The sequence below is a fragment of the Malaclemys terrapin genome, chromosome 4, assembly GCF_027887155.1.
Source record: "Malaclemys terrapin pileata isolate rMalTer1 chromosome 4, rMalTer1.hap1, whole genome shotgun sequence".
Taxonomy (NCBI): domain Eukaryota; kingdom Metazoa; phylum Chordata; order Testudines; family Emydidae; genus Malaclemys; species Malaclemys terrapin.
The window spans coordinates 38,411,696-38,434,070 of record NC_071508.1 but is presented as its reverse complement, the minus strand read 5'-3'; the positions used below and the strand labels follow the sequence as shown (position 1 = coordinate 38,434,070).

The window sequence follows — 22,375 nt, the reverse complement described above, 5'->3', positions numbered from 1 at the left end:
TGACTGGCAGTAGCCTTATACTGAGGTGAGGTGGGGATTAGAGGATTGGGGGTTCCCCAGAGAGAGGAGACCAAGAGCCAGAGTGTGGGGATATTGCCAGGGGGCAGCACCCCAGATCAAAGGGCACCGGGGTCCAGGAGGGATGAAGAGCCAGCGGCAGTGGGACACCGGCCTGCAGAGATTGCTCCAACGGCTGGATGAGCTAATTCCTGAGAAGACCAGCAGGAAGCGCCGCTAGGGTGAGTCCTGCTTGCTTACACGGGGGCTGGGCGGTGCTGGGGAGGGGATGGGGTTCGGCGGGGCTGGGTGGCGCTGGGGGGGGGGGCGTGTTTCAGCACGGCCGGGGGGTTTCGGCCCTCAGCTATTTTCTTTGGAGTAATATGGCCCTCGCCGCTTTACGAGTTGTTCAGGCCTGACCTAACATCATTACCTAACATCATAATAGCTTCTTTTATCAGAACAATATAAAACTATCACTGCAGCTCCTTCAGATGATGTCCCCCCCACAAACTTCCACACACATGTGCTGTGCAGAGGACAGATCTGGGACTCAGATAAAATTCCACTGATCAGTTATGGGGCATATCTTTTCATACTACTGCTGTCAAGGGCTGTGAAAATGCTGTCAAGAGTCTACCCAATTACTTAACCCCCTTTTCCACATCACCAATATCTATTAGTTAATTTCCCAATTCCACAAAACAACTCATGTTGCCCATGACATCATTGTGGCTCCTGAGGTTATAGTAGCTAATTACCCTCAACACTGCTGCTGCAGTATCTTTGCTTACTAGAAGCTTAATAAAAATATATTTAGACAGAAGAGCTTGGTAACTAGCCACTCTCATCTGAAGAGTGGCAGTGGAATAATCCTTTTGGTCATGCAAGTCTAGGCTCTAAAATTCCTTATATTTTGGGGTGGCTTTAGGATAGGATTGATGAGACTGCTTGTTAGCGGGTGTGACCACCAAGGAATCTGGAACTGGGTAGGATCGCTGAGATCTTGATGAGGGACTTGATATTGTCTGTCCCCTCACTTGGCTGTAGGAGGTAAAGGCCAGGATCTTCCTGAGGGTGTTCACTGGTTCTTGTAAACCTTCGTTGATAGGAAGGGCAATCCTTCCGGGGCAGGAGAGTGTAAAATATCAAAGAAGGTGTGCAGGTTTTCTTGCATAATTTCCGCCTGTATTCCTAGGGAAGAAGCTACCCTCCTCATAGGGTCCGGAAAGAGCATGAAGTCCTCTGAAAGTGGGGGAGGGGGAAGATGCTGATTCTGGAGTAATAGCTACATCTGAAGATGATGATAAAATATGAGATGGGGGAGACATCTATGGGTTCCTCCATCAATTCTCTGTCCTCCAGAGGATCCAATACAATGGGTGCAGAGATGGCAGCAGGATCCTGGAAAGAGGTTTACTACACTCGGGGAGGAGGAGAATTTCTCCTAGAGTGTGACTATGATGGAGGTCTAGAGTCTCTCAGAACAACCCAATACCAGCAAGGCCATGGAGGATACTACATAGTCTGAACCATCCATGGTGGGGAACACCACACTGGAGCTTCCCTATAGGAAAACCAGTCCTGTTTTTTAGGTCCTGTAACCCTGGTACAAAACTGTAAGGTGGTCTAAAAGATCCTGAAGGTGATACAGGTTACTTTATTTCAGAGTCCAAAGAATAAATGTAGGTTTCTTCAGAATAGGGAGGAGCAGTCCCCATTGGGGTTCCAGGTGGTCTGGAAGATACACTGGGCTCCAATCAAACCGAACGTCACGGTGGTCAGAACATCAATGATGTGATTGGTGCTGGTGGTGCTGACATAATGGATCAGAGAGATTGAGTTGTCTGTGAAGGAACCGATACACTGGAACAGGTCCGTGTATTGGTGCTGACAGGGCCAAGGCAGCCTGGATCCAGGGCCACCCAGAGGTGGGGGCAAGTGGGGCAATTTGCCCAAGACCCCGCAGGGGCCCCCACGAGAATATAGTATTCTATAGTAATGCAACTTTTTTTATGGAAGGGGCCCCCGAAATTGCTTTGCCCCAGGCCCCCTGAATCCTCTGGGCGGCCCTGCATCAGGTAGAAAATGGAAGGAGGACCTTGTAAGGGTGAAGACATCGGTTTCGACAGCCTCCAAGGAGCCTGAGTTATCTGTACTGCCTCAGATGGAAATGGTGAGTATTTCAATTTGTGATGTCTCAAACAAGTACCGGAGAACTTACTAGAAGACTTTCTAGGAGAAATCCAAGACTTTGTGTGCTTGTCAGCATTGGAATGCCTGGAGAACTTCAAAAAGGTTGATAGTGAAGAGTGACATTTCTCTCCACACTTGTGCCTTGAATCAGAAGCAACTGGAGGAGTTCTCCTCATTGATTCCAAGTCCTCTGCCTTGTGGTTGGGGCTTGAGTCCAATGAGGGACGCATTGCCTCTTTCATAAGGTGAACTTTGAGGCAGAAATCCCTTTGCTTTTTAGTCCTGGTAGGGAAGGAGTTACAAATATGGCACCTGTCCCTCACATGGCCCTTGTGACAGTGTACCCCATAAGGCTTTATGGGGGGTTGCTTATAAATGTATGTATGATATAACTGGAATAGGGTTTTGCTACATATGCCATGTAACATATCTATGTAAAGGTTATGATCTACTGGTTATGTTCATCCTAGTTGTATGCAGGCACCATTTGTGTGTTCAAAGTTATGTATACTTGCTTGATTTCTAAGTAAGCTTTGTGAGGCATTTGGTCAGCTTCTTTAGGAAGGTATTCGCAAAGTTAAGTACCCGATCAGGAAGCATGTGGGGAACAATGCATCTTGGAATGCTCCAATCCACATAAGACGTCTTCTTGGAGACATACAAGATACCATGTGGACAATGGCTTCTGCCTGTAAAGACTGTGAGTCATGCATGGACATGTGACTTGCCCAGGTGACTCCAGAACTCCATCTTGGAGCTGGACTTTGCATAGGAGTGAGGAGTGGGGTCTCCACCCACAAGAGAAAGTCTATTTAAACCTGTGGGAGACCCCTCCATTTTGTCTTCAGCTGGCTAAAGAAGGAGCCTCTCCATCCCCTCAGGATACTTGAAGGAAACTGGAACAAAGGACAGTAACTACAGGGGGTGTGAGTGATTGCTGGACCCGGGCTAAAAGGAGATTAGCCTGTAAAAGGGAGAATTCTGGAACTGGTGAGGATCTTATCTGTATTCAGTTTGATTAGACATAGATTTGCGCATTTTATTTTATTTTGCTTGGTGACTTACTTTGTTCTGTCTGTTACTACTTGGAACCACTTAAATCCTACTTTCTGTATTTAATAAAATCACTTTTTACTTATTAATTAACTCAGAGTATGTATTAATACCTGGGGGAGCAAACAACTGTGCATATCTCTCTATCAGTGTTATAGAGGGCGAACAATTTATGAGTTTACCCTGCATAAGCTTTATACAGGGTAAAACGGATTTATTTGGGTTTAGACCCCATTGGGAGTTGGGCATCTGAGTACTAAAAACAAGCACACTTCTGTGAGCTGTTTTCAGGTAAACCTGCAGCTTTGGGGCAAGTAATTCAGATCCTGGGTCTGTGTTGGAGCAGACGGGAGTGTCTGGCTCAGCAAGACAGGGTGCTGGAATCCTGAGCTGGCAGGGAAAATAGGAACAGGGGTAGTCTTGGCACATCAGTTGGCAGCTCCCAGGGGGGTTTCTGTGATCCAACCCGTCACAGCCCTCACCAAGACAAATCAAGTAGCTCTTGTGGCTATCTGTATCAGCATAACTGCCCTGTACATGGCACACTGCTTAAAACCTGGCTATTTTTTTATAATAAAATCTTCCAGGTAACTACTAAAAGTATAACTAACTAGCTTACTGACTACTACTAAATACAACTATAACTATATATACACATTTTTTTTAAAGATGCTGACTAACTGAAGCAAATGCTACGGGGTGCTCCAACTCAGGGCACAGACGGTGAGAAGGAACTAAAAGGGAGGCAACAAATGCACTCCTTTTATGCCCACACCTGAGAGCACAAGGAAAGCAGAAGTGCATAAGCTGCCTAATGGTACTGCTGGCAAAAGTCTCTGACTCGAGTGCATTGGGCACACATACGCCTACAATGGAATGTATACGTCCACAATCACTTGAAGGAAAATATCTCAATGTACAGTGTTCAAAACCCATTTGTCTGTGGTGACTGAAAAGGGCAGCAGAAAAGGGCTAAGCCAGGGGTTCTCAAACTGGGGGTTGGGACCCCTCAGGGGGTCGCGAGGTTATTACATGGGGGGGTCACGAGTTGTCAGCCTCCACCCCAAACCCCGCTCTGCCTCCAGCATTTAAAATGGTGTTAAATATAGAAAAAAGTGTTTTTAATGTATAAGGGGGGTCACACTCAGGGGCTTGGTATGTGAAAGGGGTCACCAGTACAAAAGTTTGAGAACCCCTGGGCTAAGCAATTCCCCAAAAGGGGGGAATGAGAGTCTGGGGTCAGTTTCAAGCTCTCAAAGGTCCTGTCAAAAGGGATGATTCTAAGAAGCAAACAGCTACGTGAAGTCAGATGGGGCTGCAGGTTATCTGCCACCTCTGGAACCATTGTCTCTTTCTGGGAGGCTTAAAAGGCCATTGGTGGAAGAAGAACTAATTGTTGTGGTACATATGGCTGTTTCATGTGCTTCCTTTTAGGGGTCAGTGTGTAGATCCCAAGAGAATGCAGGGTAGCTCATTAATCTTTCAAAGTATGAAGGGTCTCCTCAGACTTTAAGCAGACCAGCTCTACCCCTTCAAAAGGGAAGTCTTCCACTGGCACCAATATCTCATGGGGAAAGTCTGACCCCCTGAAACAATGATGAGTGCTTTATTATTACTGCTGTTGCCATCAATCTGATGGTGGTGTCTGCTGCATTAGAACTGCCTGGAGGCTTGCTTTAGCCACCTTTAGAACAAAGACCCAAGCTCTTCTTTCAAGTCTGTCAGGAGCTTGTCCACAAAAGACTGGATTTTCTTGTAGCTCCTGAAAATCATTTTGGGCTGTCAAGGCTTGGTAAGTGGTGACCCTGAATTGTAGGCTTGCCGATGAGTAAACTTTTCAACCCAATAAAGCTAGTCTCTTTAAATCTTTGTACCATGATGCTTATGTATTCTGGCAGGATTTCTTATTGGCTGCCTGTTAAGGTGCAGGCAATCCCTCCATGCTCCCATGTGGCCCAGTGTGGTGCTGCAGATGCCCCACCTTAATTTTCCTTGGATGGAGTGGAAATAGGTTAATTTAAACAGCCTGAGGAAGAAGGGGGAGAAGCCCACACATGCTAACAAAACAGCATGTCCTCTTTTAGTAAGACTTCAGGGGAGGAGTAATTCAAATTAGCAGTTCATAAAGTCCTCACCTCAGAACCCTAGTTCAGCTCCCAAACTTAAGTTCACAAACAAAGCCTCTGGTTAGGCTATTCTCTTTTAGCCTGAGGGAAAACAACCACCCACAGCAGCCTGCATGGCTTCTACTTCCTTCTCTCTTGCTCAGCTTCCTCTTCCTGTTTATATTGCTCAGCCCTAAGGTGAGACATGGTCTTCCTGTTTCAGAGTAGCAGCCGTGTTAGTCTGTATCAGCAAAAAGAACAGGAGTACTTGTGGCACCTTAGAGACTATATATATACCAATGTGATATATGCCATCATGTGCCAGCAATGCCCCTCTGCCATGTACATTGACCAAACCGGACAGTCTCTACGCAAAAGAATAAACGGACACAAATCTGACATCAGGAATCATAACATTCAAAAACCAGTAGGAGAACACTGCAACCTCTCTAATCACTCAGTGACAGATATTAAGGTGGCAATTTTGCAACAGAAAAGCTTCAAAAACAGACTCCAACGAGAAGCTGCTGAACTTGAATTAATATGCAAACTAGATACCATTAACTTAGGTTTGAATAGAGGCAGGGAATGGCTCGGTCATTACACTAATCAAATCTATTTCCCCATGTTAAAGTATCCTCACACCTTCGTGTCAACTGTCCAAAATGGGCCATCTTGATTATCACTTCAAAAGTTTTTCTCCCCTGCTGATAATAGCGTCTCTTAATTAATTAGCCTCTTACAGTTGGTATGGGTACTTCCACCTTTTCATGTTCTCTGTATGTATAAATATCTTCTTACTGTATGTTCCATTCTATGCATCCGATGAAGTGGGCTGTAACCCAGGAAAGCTTATGCTCAAATAAATTTGTTAGTCTCTAAGGTACCACAAGTACTCATGGTCTTCTTGGTTACCTCCCATGCTATCCCAGCTGTAGGTTCCAGACTGTTCCTTAAAGAAGTAGTACACTCCTTCACACTACCATCACCGCCAATGAGAAGGACACCACATGGGTATAGAAGAATTCAGCCCTTTTAGGTGGGACTTGCTATTTTTGTCCACCTTATGGGACATTGGGGTCATTATGGCTGGTGTTTACCACATCTCTTTTGCTGGATCCATAATCACTTCACTCACTGGTAAGGCAATCTTTCCCAGTGAGAAAGACTGGAGTATGTCCACTAAACCAAGGCACAACATGAGATTAAATTAGCTAGGGACATAAAGGGTAACGAAAACATTTTACAAATACATTAAGAGCAAGAGAAAGGCTATGGACAGAGTAGACCCATTACTCAATGAGAATGGAAACACAGTAACAAAAAATGCAGCAATGGCTGAAGTGGTAAATGCCTTATTTGTTTCAGTTTTCACCAAAAAGGTTAGCAGTGATTGAACAACTAACATAGTGAACATCAGTGTAAATGTGGTAGGATCTGAGGCTAAAATAGGGAAAGAACAAATTAAGAATTACTTAGGCCAGGTCTACAGACCTATATTGGTATAACTATGTTGCTCAGGGGGGTGAAAAATCAACATCTCTGAGCAACATAGTTATACAGACCTAACCCCCCCAGGTAGACTGTGCTATGTCGATGGGAGAGCTTCTCCTGTTGACTTAGCAACTGCCTCTCAGGGAAGTTGATTAATTATGCCAATGGGAGAAGCTCTCCCATCGGCATAGTAGTTTCTTCACTAAAGCACTACAGTGGTGCAACTGCATCAGTGCAGCTACTCCACTATAGTTGTACTTGAAGACAAGGCCTTAGACAAGTTAGATGTCTTCAAATTGGCAGGGCCTGACGAAATACATCCTAAAATACTCAGAGAACTGGCTGAAAAGATTTCTGAGCCATTAGCAATTATCTTTGAGAACTCAAGGAGAATGGGAGAGATTTAGTTGGAGTTGGTACTGCTTTGAGCAGGGGGTTGGACTAGATGACCTCCTGAGATTTCTTCCAACTCTAATCTTCTATGATTCTATCCCAGAGTACTGGAAAAGGGCAAATATAGTACCTATCTATCTATCAAATGAAGAATAAGGACAACCCAGGGAATTATAGACCCATCAGCTTAACTTCAATACCCTTAAAGATAATGGAGTAACTAATCAAATTGTAAGGACCTACAGTATAATAAGGTGAGAAGTAACAGTCAACATGGATTTGTCAAGAACAAATCATGTCAAACCAACCTAATATTCTTCTTTGACAAGGTAACAAGCCTTGTGGATAGGGGAGAAGCAGTAGATGTGATATATCTAAAATTTAGTAAGGTTTTTGATACTATTTCACTGTTACAAAATGGGGATTTTCCCTTGTTATGTTGTATGGGAATCTTACTGTTGAGACTATGTGAGTTTTACTGTTTTGCATGAATACTGTGTATGTCTCCGTTTCCCTGTGTGCTGCACCAATACCTCGGTGGTGGGAATAGCGGTGTGTGACTTTGGCTGAGACCTCTGGGGCAGGTGAGGCTGCTCCATTTACCTGCACCTATGCTATCACCGGTGCCCTTCATAACCTGAGACGGAGAGGGGGGATGCAACCAAGTGACTCTTTGCCCAGGAAGTGAAACAAAGACAAGGAGGAGGAGCAACAGGGGTATCTGAGGTCGGGTTGCTGGAAGCTGGCAGTCTGCTTGGGGGGACTGGAAGAGGGGGAGTCCAGGGCTTCTGGCCCAGCACTCCCCAAGATGGACTTGGCTGAAGGTCACTGATTTCCGTGCTAACAAGCTCTGTTCTATGCTGTGTTCCTGTCTACTAATAAACTCTTCTGTTCTGCATGCTGGCTGAGAGTCACTGCTGACTGCAGAGCTGGGGTGCAGAGCCCCCTGGCTTCCCTAGGAGCCCCGCCCGGGCAGACTTGCCATGGGAAGCGCACGGTGTGGAAGGGGATGCTAAATGCTCTGAGGTCAGACCCAGGAAGGTTGAAGCTGTGTAAGCTTCTTGCCCTGGTGACAGCATGCTCAGAGAGAGGAGGCATGCTCCCCCAGAGTCCTGGCTGGCTTCATACGGAGTAGTTCCAGAGCATCGCCCTGGTGACTCTGTGACAACCACATGACTTTCTCATAAGCAAACTAGGGAAATACAGTCTAGATGAACCTACTATAACACAACTGGTTGGAAAAGCATACTCAGAGAGCAGTTAACAATGGTTCATAGTCAAGCTGGAAGGGCATATTGAGTGGGGTCCCACAGGGATCTGTGTAGGGTCTGGCTCTATTTAGTATCTTCATCATTGATTTGGATAATGGCATAGAGGGTATACTTATAAAGTTTTAGGATGATACCAATCTGGGAGGGATTGCAAGCACTTTGGAGGACAGAGTTAGAATGATCTTGACAAACTAGAAAAATGGCTGGAAATAAATAGGATGAAATTCAATAAGGAAAAATACAAAGTACCACTCTTAGGAAGGAATAATCAATTGCACACATTCAAAATGGGAAAAGACCGCCTAGGAAGCGGTACTGCAGAAAAAGATCTGGAGGTTATAGTGGATCACCAACTAAATGAGAGTCAACTATGTAAAACAAAAAAGTGAACATCATTATGGGATATATTAGCAGAAGTGCTGCAAGCAAGACAAGAGAAGTAATTCTTCTACTCTACTCAGCACTGATAAGGCCGCAGCTAGAGCACTGTTTAGTGCTGGGCACCACATTTTGGGAAAGATGTGGACAAACTGCAGAAAGTCCAGAGGAGAGTAACAAAAATGATTAAATGTTCTAGAAAATGTGACCTATGAGAAAAGAGTGAAAAAATTGGATTTGTTTAATCTAAAGAAGCAAAGGCTGAAGGGGGACATGGCAAGAGTCTTCAAGTACTTAAAAAATTGTTATAAAGAGGATGATGATAAATTGTTCTCCTTAACTGCTGAAAAGAGGACAAGAAGTAATAGGCTTAAATTGCAGCAAAGGAGTTTTAGGTTAGACACTGTAAGGGTAGCTAAGTACTGGAACAAATTATCTAAAGATGTTGTGGATTCGCTGTCATTAGAGGTTTTTAAGAACAGGTCATACAAAAACCTGTCAGGGATGGTCTAGATAAAACTTAGTCCTGCCTTAGTGCAGGGGACTGGACTACATGATCTATCAAGGTCCCTTCGAGTCCTACATTTCTATCATTCTAAAACTAAAGAGCAACTGCACTGATCATTACACTAATAAAATCTAAAATATTTCCTGTGAGATTCTTTTATTAGGTTGAGAGGAAAGGTATCCTGAAAGTGAATCCTGAGGAAGCTTATAGGCGTGATACGAAGGGTCACCATATAGGAATAATTTTTATTTAATTTATTTATTTATTAAGGAACCTGCTGAGACTTCTTAGATCAGGGGTGGGCAAACTTTTTGGCGCGAGGGCCACATCTGGGTATAGAAATTGTATGGCGGGCCATGAATGCTCACAAAACTGGGGTTGGGGTGTGGGAGGGGGTGAGGGCTCTGGTTGAGGGTGCAGGCTCTGGGGTGGGGCCAGAAATGAGTTCAGAGTGCAGGAGGATGCTGCGGGCTGGGGGGTAGAGTGCGGAGTGGGGAGGTGAGGGCTCCAGCTGGAGGTGCGGACTCTGGGGGTGGGGCTGGTGATGAGGGATTTGGGGTGCAAGAAGGTGCTCTTGGCTGGGACTGAGGGGTTTAGAGGGTGGGAGGGGGAACAGGGTTGGGGCAGGAGGTTGGGGCGCAGGCGGTTGCTCAGGGGTGCAGGCTTGGGGCAGTGCTTACCTCAAGCAGCTCCCGGAAGCAGCGGCATGTCCCCCCTCTGGCTCCTATGCGGAGGCACGGCCAGGTGGCTCTGCTGTGGGCTGTCCCATCCACAGGCACCATCCCTGCAGCTCCCATTGTCTGCCAGTCCCAGCCAACGGGAGCTGCGGGGGCAGCACTTGGGGTGGGGGCAACGTGTGGACCGGAGCCCCCTGGCTGCCCCTATGCGTAGGAGCCAGTGGGGGAAGATGCCGCTGCTTCCAGGAGCCACGCAGAGCAGCCCCTGACCCTGCTCTCTGGCTGGAGTACCAGAGTGGGGCAAGTCCCAGACCCCACTCCCCAGCGCGAGCTTGAGGGCCAGATTAAAATGGCTGGTGGGCCGGATCCGGCCCGCGGGCCATAGTTTGCCCACCCCTGTCTTAGATCAAGTATCTGCAAAAGTCCCCAACATTTCTTTGCATGAGAAAATACCTAAGACAAAACTCCCTGACCTTATGAGAGGATGGAACATGTTCTTTTATTTGCAAAACCTTGTGAAGGCAACTTCTGCCTCAGTAAATTCTCATGAGAAGATTTGCCTGAAAAAGGAAGTGGAGATGATCTTTGTGTATGACATAATGACATACTAAAGGATATAGCCCTTCTCTATAATTTTAAGGACACAGTGTTATAAATTGATTAAAAAACACATTCTGATTTTTACATACAATGTTTAGAGGCTAAGGAAATTCTAGAGAGCATTTTAAGATTGCTCATTTGGTCAGATTTGAAGACCTCAGCAGTAGGGGAGCTCCTCAACCCTCAGGTGGAAAGGTGGCACAAGCTATATACCCCTTAGAAGAGTGCTCCTTACCCAAGAACAGTTAGTACTAACTTCTAAGTAAGCAGAAATTCCCTGACTTCTGAAAGGGAATAATAACAAGTCAAGCAGTTGTAAGATTTGTTGGCAGATGGAAAAAATAGGAATTTAGCATTGCATTTTTATAACCTTTCCACATCATTGAGCATGTATTGAAATGCACAGCCTCAACAAGACAAACTGCTATTAATTATTCCAGAGTTCACATGGCGGGCACACAATTCCAAGATCTAGGAAGAGAATTTAATTAACTTTGAAAATTTTCAAATAGAGTTTAAAAGGATAACTCCAGCATTTTATTTCCCTTGAGACTACCGACAGGAAATTTCACAATACATTTTGAGCAGTAAACATAACTTACTTTTGTCATTCCGGAAATAATTAGGTGGATTCCTTGTGGCATTTCACGTTCCTCACATATAACGTCTTCATCGTCATAACAAAGGAGCTTTGCTTTTTTCTAAAAACCACGACAAGTAGATTCATTGTAAGTTTAAACAAAACAGTACAGAATGTATGGCACCTACCACACTTCTGAGCATTCAATGGCAAAACAACAAACATAATAGTAATGATGGATTTTTAGATTTTATTAGAATGTTTCAAAGTAGAGTTTTTTCCCCCAAACAATCATAAAACAAACAATGCAGGCCAATTCTGTACTAACATTTATTGTCATTAAATTGCAACTTCCCTTCAGGAAAGTAATGACAGAGGCCAAAATGTGACAAATATTGATCGGGCAACTAAAATGATTAGGGGTTTGGAACGGGTCCCATATGAGGAGAGATTAAAGAGGCTAGGACTCTTCAGCTTGGAAAAGAGGAGACTAAGGGGGGATATGATAGAGGTATATAAAATCATGAGTGATGTGGAGAAAGTGGATAAGGAAAAGTTATTTACTTATTCCCATAATACAAGAACTAGGGGTCACCAAATGAAATTAATAGGCAGCAGGTTTAAAACAAATACAAGGAAGTTCTTCACGCAGCGCACAGTCAACTTGTGGAACTCCTTACCCGAGGAGGTTGTGAAGGCTAGGACTATAACAGCGTTTAAAAGAGAACTGGATAAATTCATGGTAGTTAAGTCCATTAATGGCTATTAGCCAGGATGGGTAAGGAATGGTGTCCCTAGCCTCTGTTTGTCAGAGGATGGAGATGGATGGCAAGAGAGAGATCACTTGATCATTGCCTGTTGGTCCTCTCCCTCTGGGGCACCTGGCATTGGCCACTGTTGGTAGACAGGATACTGGGCTAGATGGACCTTTGGTCTGACCCGGTACGGCCGTTCTTATGTTCTTATGATTATTTAAAGGAAGATGGTAGTTATATTCTAAAATAATTTTATCTTAAACATAGAAACCACCAAAAATCAACACGTATCTTTTTAATTATGTTTTTATGTTGCTAGGGGGTTATATAAGGCATAAGGAGAACACTTGAAGTGTAACAGATCTCTCATTAAGAGAACCCTATTTTCAAAGTCAAAAATAAAGTTACTTTTATACAGTTATTTTTTAGGGTCACAGGATACTCATACTAAAGAAAAAAGTACATTTTTGTTTAAAATACATGATGGTGTTGCTATTGCCAGTTTCCAATGCAATAGCAACTTGTGCATATTTTTCAAGTGGAGGATTTATTCCAAGCAAATTAGAGTTCTGAATGAGTTTATTCTGAAACATTGAACAAATGTCACTGACAAAAAATAACTTTGATAGCATCTACATTCATTCAACTTTTCATTCCAAATCCTGTTCTTTATACTGAACAGACGTTATTCCACTAAACTAAGTTCCTGGTAAACACAGAACAAATTGTATTTGGTATAACATTTGACCATTTTGAACTTAAAAATAAACAAACAAATGGTTTGCTTGATGAAATGAAAAACTGGAACACTTCAGGTGCCCTGAAAGAAATTCTTGGGACACTGGGGCTTCATGACTGTCCTGGTTAACTCAGGTTATATGATCACCCTATCTTTTACATTTTCATCAGAGTTTATAATTTTTAGACAATCCTTACGAATGCTCAATGTGTGTTGTTGGTATGCGGGGGGGGGGGGGACACATTTTGTTTGGCACTTTTCTGGCATACTCAGCTCAGAAGCAGTCGCTGTAATCTGCACTCTTTACAAGTAAAAATAAAAAAAATGTGCACCAAAAGAAACTGACTGTCATGTGAAAGTTTCCATTTTAACCATGAGAAGTGTCTTGTCCTGAGAGTTCTAAGTTGGGAACTGCCACATCCTTGAAAGGGTTCTAAATTGTGAGAACTCAAATATAACTAGCTTCCATCCCCTTCCTTTAATAACAAGACCATTCCTTCCCTATCCTCTCTCTACTATGTCTCTTCCAACTTCCTCATCCTCATCCACCCTACAATGAGCACTGGAAAATCTTTCCCCCTTTCCAGTAAGCCAGCCACCCCATGCTGCTGACACATCTCCTTTGTTACCTTCCTGGATGCTCTCCGAGTACCATATCAGTTTCTCCAAATCCCATGTCTTTCCCCTGTATTGGTTCTCAACATGAGGAAGAGGTGAGGCATAGGCAAAAGTGGGAAACAAGCACAATAGGAGGGTTGACCTTGGAGAATCACTCTAGGACAGGGGTTCTGAAAATTTTCAGTGTGGACACACCTTAATAGAGGGATTGTCTCATGGACACATTTCCCACTTATTCACAGTCATATAAAACCCCTGTGGCAACTAAAGCATTTGTTTATATGGAAAAGTAAGTTAAAGTAAGACAGTATTTAGGTATTTTAGCTGTTTTTAATGCAATATGTGGACATTTGTAGGAGTAGCTGGATATGAGGAGAAGCACCAACTTGTGACTTGCCAGCTTCCCACAGACTTCCAACAAATTTAAGAGCTGCTGAACTAGACAAGAACATAATGCCAGTGTTCTGTTTATTATTAGAGCTGTTTATGTTCAGTGCATGTGTTCAGCAAAAAATGGTTCTTTACCTTACAGTAACTGTGGTTCTTCAAGATGTGTTGCCCATGTGAATTCCATTCTTGGTGTACATGCACCCTATGTGTGCAAGATTGGAGTAGTATCGGGCTGGGGCCATGCCTGCTAGATGTCCTTTCACCCCATACTCAAGGGCATAATGGGCCCCACTCAGTTCCTTCAACAATACAGTATACCAGAAGAGAAGGACTCTCTAGTAGTGGGGGAGGAAGAGAATGGGTTGTGGAATCCATGTGTACAACACATTCCAAAGAGCCACATTTACTATAAGGTAGGTAACCATTATTTCTTCTTTGAGTGATTATCAAAAATTGAGACAGTTTATACCAATTCAGGTAGTTCTGTTTGGAGAGGAGGTTTTAGTAGTTAGCCATGTGCATTTGGAGGCTGGCAAATGAAAATAATTTCCACCTGAATAGATAGGCATTGTTCAGGTCTTTCTCCATGGGTGTAGATTTGGGAGGTTGCTGCCACTTCAACTTCTCCTGGTCCATGGCTATGACCCTGATACTGGGTGAAGGGACTTGGTACCTTGTATCAGTTCTCTTGGAGGTGCTGGGTACTGAAGTCAGTGCTGAGAGAAAGTGGTCAGCAGACTTAGTGGGTACCACTGGTGCTCTCTTGATAGCTGGTACTGGGCAACAGAGGAAATCTTTCTAGGCCGTTGGTGCTTTGATAGTGGAGTCCAAGATAAGTCGGATGTTTGATGATTTGTGACTTGACTTGGCAGGTACTAGAGGAGGTGTCCTACACCTCTGCTCAAGGCTGGAGCAGTGCTCCTTTCTACCTCTATCAGAGGTAAGTGATGCCAAAATGAAGGCAGATGACTGGGCCTCTTGGTGAGTATAGCTCAAGAGCTCAGGTGGAATGTCAGCTCACCAGGGTGCTCATGGAGAGCAGGGCCGGCTCCAGGCACCAGCCAACCAAGCACATGCTTGGGGCAGCATCTTAGAAGGGGTGGCCAATGTTCGGCGGGGCGGCGCTCGAGGGTTTTTTTTGTTTTTTTTTTGTTTCAGCCGGGCAGCACGGGGAGTGTTGCGGCGTCAGCGTGGCGCTGGCGGGGGGAGGGGGGGTACTTCAGTGGCCCGGCCCGGTGGTGGGGCGGGAGGGTGGGGGTTTGGGCGGCCCGGCCCGGCGCTCCGGGGGTTTGGGCGGCCTGGCCCAGCGCAGTGCTCGGGGCGGGAGGGTGGAGGTTTGCCCAGCCCGGCCTGGCACTCCGGAGGTTTGGGCGGCCCAGCCCGGCGTTCGGAGGGGGGCGTGTTTGGCGGCCCGACCCGGTGCTGGGGGGAGGGTTCGGCGGCCCGGCGCTCGGGGGGGGGGCGGGGGTTTGAGCAGCCCAGCGCTCCGGGGGTTTGAGCGGCCCGGCGTGGCACTGGGGGATGGGGTGGAGCGGGGGTTTTGGCAAGGTGGCGCTCTTCTTTTTTGCCTGGGGCAGCAAAAAAGTTAGAGCCGGCCCTGATGGAGAGGGACTGAGCGGAAGCCTGAGGTTTAGCTGTATCCTTCCTTCCAGTGTCTGAGAAAGCTTGCATTGAGTGTTCCAGGAGGAATAATTTTAGATGGGCTTCTCTAGCTTTCTGAGTTCACTTAGAGAAGGAGCAATATATGGAATATTGCTCAGGAATCTATTCCTCTCCTAGACAAAAAAGGGGGGCCAACAGGGTGTCTGTCATTAAGTGACATTTACTAAAGCGTCACAAGAGAGCAGGCTTTGAATACAGGGGATTTCAGTTCTGCCATTTTGCTAAAGCCCCTGAATGGGGAAGGAAAGGTGTGGGGTCTAGTGTATATCTAAATATCTGAGTATAATTTTTTTGGAGGGGGGAGCAGTCATGCCAATGGGTAAAAACACTAATATACACTACTATCTAACTAGCTACTAACTAGCTATTCTAAAGACTAACTATCACTAATTGTAGCACACGGTGCACAAAGATGCAGATGGACAATGCTGAGGTTCGGTTTTGCTGCCATGGGTGGTAAGAAGAAAATGAGGTACAACTGGGCTTGCTTTCCCCTTTATGTCCTTGTTTACAAATGCACTTAGGATGCAATCACAGCCCCAATGGACACTACTGGCCAAAAGAATCTGATTTTGCACATGGGGGTGTATGAGTACCAAGAGTGGAGTCCATATGGCCAATCACTTTAAGAACAATAATTATTTCTCCTATGCACCGCTGAGGGCAGGCTATAATAGTTTCTTTTTCTATAGCATCAGTTTGAAAAGTTTGAAATCTTTATTACAATGTATTGAATATACCTGCCTACAAGATTGATTTGAGAGACCACATTTTCAAACATACAAGCAGTAAGTGTGCCTGGAAAAATGCAAGTACACCACAATTTCCTGCGATTTGGATAGACTGGATAATTGCCATAGTAACAGGCAGTTGAACATACAACTACCTATTTTATAAGTTAGTTCTCATTTATATGTGCAAATACAATAGACTGGTGGGGCAAGTTCCAGGCATTCATGTTTGAAAATTTTTCCCAAGAAAAGGTGAAGCAAAGCAGGACAAAAGAGAGTTACTATGGATATAAAAGGGGCTTGATGCCTATTGTCGCCTCAGTTCCTTCCAATCACAGCAGCGAAAGAAAATGAACCTCTCCAGATCTCCTAGCAGTCTTCCTGCATTCTGAGGCACATATTCATTGTCTGAAGTGCTTAGAGGAGGAATCAATCTCTGGTGTGTCGTTATTGACATAAACGGTGACTGTATAGATCATTGGTGCAACCAGGATCCTATGGTTGCACCAGTTCTTGTACAGAGGAGGCCAAGTGGGGTGACTATGGAAAGGTTGTAGTTTGCTGGTTAGGATTATGCTGTCTGTATGTGTGTATCATTTTTGTATTTGAAGTTGGCTTTGTACTTGTTTGATTCTAAGTAGCCTCAGTGAAGCATTTGGTCAGCTTCTTGAGAAAAGCCAATTCTCAGTAAGTGCCCAATCAAGAAACACTTAACTGACAATGGACTTTGGGAGACGCCGATCCACATCTGAGCTTTCCTGGGAATGTTCAAACTAACATGTAAACAATGGCATCAGCCTGCAAAAAGCTGAATCATCCATAGACATGTGACTTGCCCAGGTGGCTACAGACTCCATCTTGTTGTTGTGATTTTTGACAAGAGAACAAAGGGGTTTCCTCCCACAAGAGAGAGAATATAAAAGGCCCTGGAAACCCCTCCATTTTGTCTTCAGCTGGCTCAAAAGATGGCCTCTCCACCCCAAAGAGATGCCTGAAAGAAACTGGAACAAAGAATAGTAACTACGGAGGTGTGAGTGATTGCTGGACCCAGACTAGGAAAGAGTCTAATCTCTGAAAGAAGCTTATTGGAACATCTCTGAGGGTGAGATTTACCTGCATTTTATTTCCTACTGTATTAGGTTTAGACTTGCATGTTTTAGTTTTATTTTGCTTGGTAATTTACTTTGTTCTGTCTGTTATTACTTGGAACCACTTAAATCCTACTTTTTATATTTAATAAAATCACGTTTTGCTTATTAATTAACCCAGAACAAGCAATTAATACCTGGGGGAGCAAACAGCTGTGCATATCTCTCTATCAGTGTTATAGTGGGCGAACAATTTATGAATTTACCCTGTATAAGCTTTATACAGAGTAAAACTGATTCGTTTGGGGTTTGGATCCCATTGGGAACTGGGTATCTGGGTGCTAGAGACAGGAGCACTTTCTAGGCCGTCTTCAGTTAAGTCTGCAACTTTTGGGGGATGTGGTTCAGATCTGGGTTTGTGTTTGGAGCAGGCTAGCGTGTCTGGCTCAACAAGACAGTGTACTGAAGTCCCAAGCTGCCAGGGAAAAAGGGCTCAGAGGTAGTCTCAGCACATCAGGTGGCAGTCCCAAGGGGGTTTCTGTGACCGAACCCGTCATATCCGGCAGATTGTGCTACCTGTAGAATTCACACCTCGGGCCCACAAAGAGAGACAAAATGGACTTCAGGCCCTTCTATTACAAGAGGTCTTGTCAGTTATGCCTCTTTGATCTGATAGTTCTAAAGGATGCTGATGCACTTGTCAGTGCAAGTTCCAAGAGTGGGAATATGCAGAGGACACTCAAAGAACATTTTTGTTATTTTTTTTTACACTTAAACTGAGGCAGGAGTGCAGTGTCACTCCTTACAAAGTAGAGATATTGGCTCTCCCTATGCCAACCTTCACCTAATATTATTATTACATAGCACCAGTTTCCCTAACATCCGCCTTCAACACCACCAGTACCAGAAAGGAGCACCATACGGAGGCAAAGGAAAGGGGAAGCAGCCATGTCTTTGGAGAGACAGTGAGAAGGGATGTGAAGGGGCTGGGAAAGGTCAGCAGGGAAGTGTGTCAAATTGGAGGAGTAAGTGGTGATGTGCTAGGCATGGGAGGAGCCATCCAGATGCCCCATATGATGTCCCCATGTTCCATGGAAGGTGTTCAACTTTCCCAACAGAGGATAAAACAAAGGAACTACTATGTGACTATGGAACTTTTAAGAGCAGTGACAGCAGGAGACAATCTAGTTGACACGTCATCTACTAAGTGAGATCTCCTGACATGAGTTCTTCTCATGCCACTGGCTCATTTCAACCAATAGAACTGCAGCATGCAAATTGGCCAAAGAGGGAGTGTTATGAGGCCTCAAAGGGACGTAGACAAATTAGAGGATTGGGCAAAAAAGAAATCTGATGAGGTTTAACAAGGACAAGTGCAGAGTCCTGCACTTAGGACAGAAGAATCCCATGCACTGCTACAGATTACGGACCTAATGGCTAGGCAGCAGTTCTGCAGAAAAAGACCCAGGGGTTCCAGTGGATGAGAAGCTGGATATGAGTCAACAGTGTGCCCTGGTTGCCAAGAAGGCTAACTGCATTTTGGGCGGTATAAGTAGGGGCATTGCCAGCAGATTGAGGAACGTGATCATTCCCCTCTATTCGACATTGGTGTGGCCTCATCTGGAATACTGTGTCCAGTTTTGGGCCCCACACTACAAGAAGGATGTGGAAAAATTGGAAAGAGTCCAGCGGAGGGCAACAAAAGTGATTAGGGGGCTGGAGCACATGACTTATGAGGAGAGGCTGAGGGAACTAGGATTGTTTAGTCTGCAGAAGAGAAGAATGAGGGGGGATTTGATAGCTGCTTTCAACTACCTGAAATGGGGTTTCAAAGAGGATGGATCTAGACTGCTCTCAGTGGTACCAGATGACAGAACAAGGAGTAATGGTCTCAAGTTGCAGTGAGGGAGGTTTAGGTTGGATATTAGGAAAAACTTTTTCACTAGGAGAGTGGTGAAGCACTGGAATGGGTTACCTAGGGAGCTGGTGGAATCTCCTTCCTTAGAGGTTTTTAAGGTCAGGCGTGACAAAGCCCTGGCTGGGATGATTTAGTTGGGGATTGGTCCTGCTTTGAGCAGGGGGTTGGACTAGATGACCTCCTGAGGTTCCTTCCAACCCTGATATTCTATGATTGGTTTTCTCTGATGTCCCAATGTCTCCATTTAAGAATGAACTGAACTACTGAGATGGCCCTGTCTATAATCATAACAATTCAATACACTGACTATTAATAATTTAGCTTAATTAGAACCTAATTTCTTCAGATATACATGACATTGCAATGGCATTAAATATAAGAAAAGTTCAAAGAGTCTATTTTATTCCATTATTAACATCATTTGGGCCAAAAGAAAGGTCTGACATATGCTAAATTTCTTAAAAGGGCCCATTTTAAAATTAAGTCAAACTAATTAAGAGACTTACTTGTAAATTATCAGAAAATTAATTTAATATTCAAAGAATAAGTGTGGTAAATTTGGGGAGGATATGCTGCATTCTTTGTACATAACAGAGGTTGAATCCCTTCTTTAAGTACCGAACTCAAGACAGCCATAACTATACAGTCAATATAAGTGCCTCCATAATATTTGCCTTTTGAAGACAGAACATTATAAAGGATCTGGAACCATATCAGCAAGCTAAACATTACCTGCATGAACTCAATTTGGTTCTTTTCATTTTCTAACCAACTGATACTGTGTAAAAGCCCCTCTGCAGTAGGTGATGCAACAGTAGATGGAAGAGTGCCAACATTTTTCTTTTTTTGCAGAATCATCTAAACAAGGGGGAAAAGAACCCACATGTAATCTACATGCATTAATTTCTCTTTGTTCTGAAGATAAACTCTTTAAGCGTGGATTATTCCTTACTGAACCTCTTCATTCGGAAACATTTCCACCCCCAGCCCCCCCGTATAAGCCTCCATGTTATTCTGCCCTTTCTTAAATAGCTTTTATTATAGTACCCACACTTAGACCCCAAAACTAGAAAGATTTCCACACGTACTTAACTTTCCACACTATGAGTAGTCCCATTGAATTAAGTCTTTTCAGGACTGGGGCCCTACTTTGGCCTGGGTGGTTAACAACTGATATTTTCCACCATTTCATCATTTAAGTGGACTGGCTGATGGAGTGGGAAAGGACTGGATAAGGTCAAAGGTTTAAGTCATCCAAGCATGTCATAATACAGCTCTGCCACTGTTCTGCTGAGTGACCCTGGACAAGTCATTTCACTGATCTATGCCTCTGTTTCCCCATTTATAAAATGGAGATATTGACAAGTTTCTTACTGTGTACAGTAACGGGAGTTTTTTAAGATATGTTGCCCACATGCACATTCTACTATTAGTGTGCATGTGACTCTCTGGTTGGTATGCATGGGCCCTGCAGCAATTTGTGCTCCTCAGCAAGTGCATAAAAGATCAGAGTGAGCCAACTGTCTTCAATTTCCTCTCAACCACAGAATCCCAGATTTGTGTGTTTTTCCTCCCCAGAGAACTTTGAGGCAGAAAGGATGGAGGGCAGGTCGTGGAGTGTGCATTTGGACAACACATCTCAAAGAATTACAGTTACTGTGCAAGGTAAGTAATTTCTCATTCTCCTTTGAATGATTCTCCATATGAACATTCCATTGTTGGTGACTCCCAAGCAATTGACCAGTACATTGGAGGTGGGAGCTTGGAGTTAAAAATTAATGACCGGAGCACAGCCTCGCCAAATGTGGCATCTGACCTGGAGGCTTTGGTAAGTGGTACAGTGCTTAGTGAATGTATGAACAGATCTCCAGGTCACTGTCTTCCATATAACTGGGATAGATACATTCTTTAGTGCAGCTATGGAGTCTACTTGAGCTCTCAACAGAATCAGCTTTAGATGGGTCCTTCTCTGTAGTCTCATAGCAAGTCTTCACACAGTCTGATCCAATTCAATAAATGTTGGGAGGATATGGCTTTGCCTTTCATCCTCTCTACAATAGCCACAAACGATATGTTTACACTGTACACTAAGCCCGGGCTCTGATTCAAGTTTCAGCCCAACCCCTCTTTCCATCCACACAGAAATCCATCAGATTTGGGTCAGCAAACCTTTAGGATCTGGGTCCTAGGACCCTGTTAGGGGACTGCATCAGAGCCTAATCCCACTCTGACTCAGGTGCAAGCCTTGTCATTTTTCAGTGTGGATACAACTCAAGCTGCAGACTCAAGTCAGGTAGTTGTGTAATGCAGTATGCATACAGCTGAGACCCAGGTCCAGCAACTGTAAACCTAGGTTTACAATATAGTGTGGATGCTCAAATGCAGGCTTGGAAATACTGAGTCCACAAGCTCGGGTCCGGCAGACCCGGGTTTACAATGCAATGTAGATGTACTCAAAGAGTTTTGGTGAAGATCTGGAGCTTTGTTCTTTGGAGGTAGAATGCCAGGGTTCTTCTGACATCCAAAGTGTGAAAAGCTGCCTCTGTTTTATTAGAGTGAGATCTATGGAAGAACACGGGTAAGTGGATTTGTTGATTCAGATGGAATTCCTTGACCTTTGGTAAAAACTTGAGGTCTGTTCTTAACAATATCTTGCCTGGGTAGAAAAATGTACAGGGAGGATCAGCCATCAGTGCTTACATCTCTCTTACCCTCCTTGCTGAGATAATTGCTACCGAGAATGATGTTTTCAGTGACAAGTATGGAAAAGAATTCTTAGCCATCAGTTCCAAGCTATGGCCCATGAGCACTGAGAGAATCAGGTTGAGATTGCATGGAGGGATAGGGTCCTTGATAAACGGAAACATTCTTATTAGGCCCTTTAGAAATGTTATGACTGTTGGATGAGAAAAGATATTGACCCTCTATGCATAGATGACGTGCTGAGTTTGCTGTCATGTGTACTTTTACTTAGCTCAGTGATAGGATAGAGAGTTTCAGTTCTAACAAGTAGTCTTGAATTGTCAGTATTGAGACTTCCTAAGGGTTCAGGGATTTCTGATGACACCAGTGAGAAAACCTTGTCCATTTTGCCTGGTAAGGTTGTCTCAGAGTCCTTCCCACTATTAACCATAGGCGCCGACTTCTGCTGGCACCAGTGAGTGCTCGACTCACCTCTGCCCCGACTCCACTCCTGCCCCGCCCCCATTCCAACCCCTTCCC

General features: G+C 44.4%; 1 protein-coding gene across 1 annotated transcript in view; it reads right to left on the bottom strand.

Moving 5' to 3' along the window:
* LOC128836108 (sodium/hydrogen exchanger 10-like) overlaps positions 1-22,375 on the bottom strand; it is a 234,686-nt gene that overhangs the window by 28,857 nt on the left and 183,454 nt on the right. Inside the window, exons 20-21 of the mRNA XM_054026125.1 lie at positions 19,886-20,011; positions 11,275-11,373 (exon numbers count right to left, since the gene is read on the bottom strand). Coding sequence (XP_053882100.1) covers positions 11,275-11,373; positions 19,886-20,011 — 225 coding nt within the window. The remainder of the gene's footprint in view (positions 1-11,274; positions 11,374-19,885; positions 20,012-22,375) is intronic.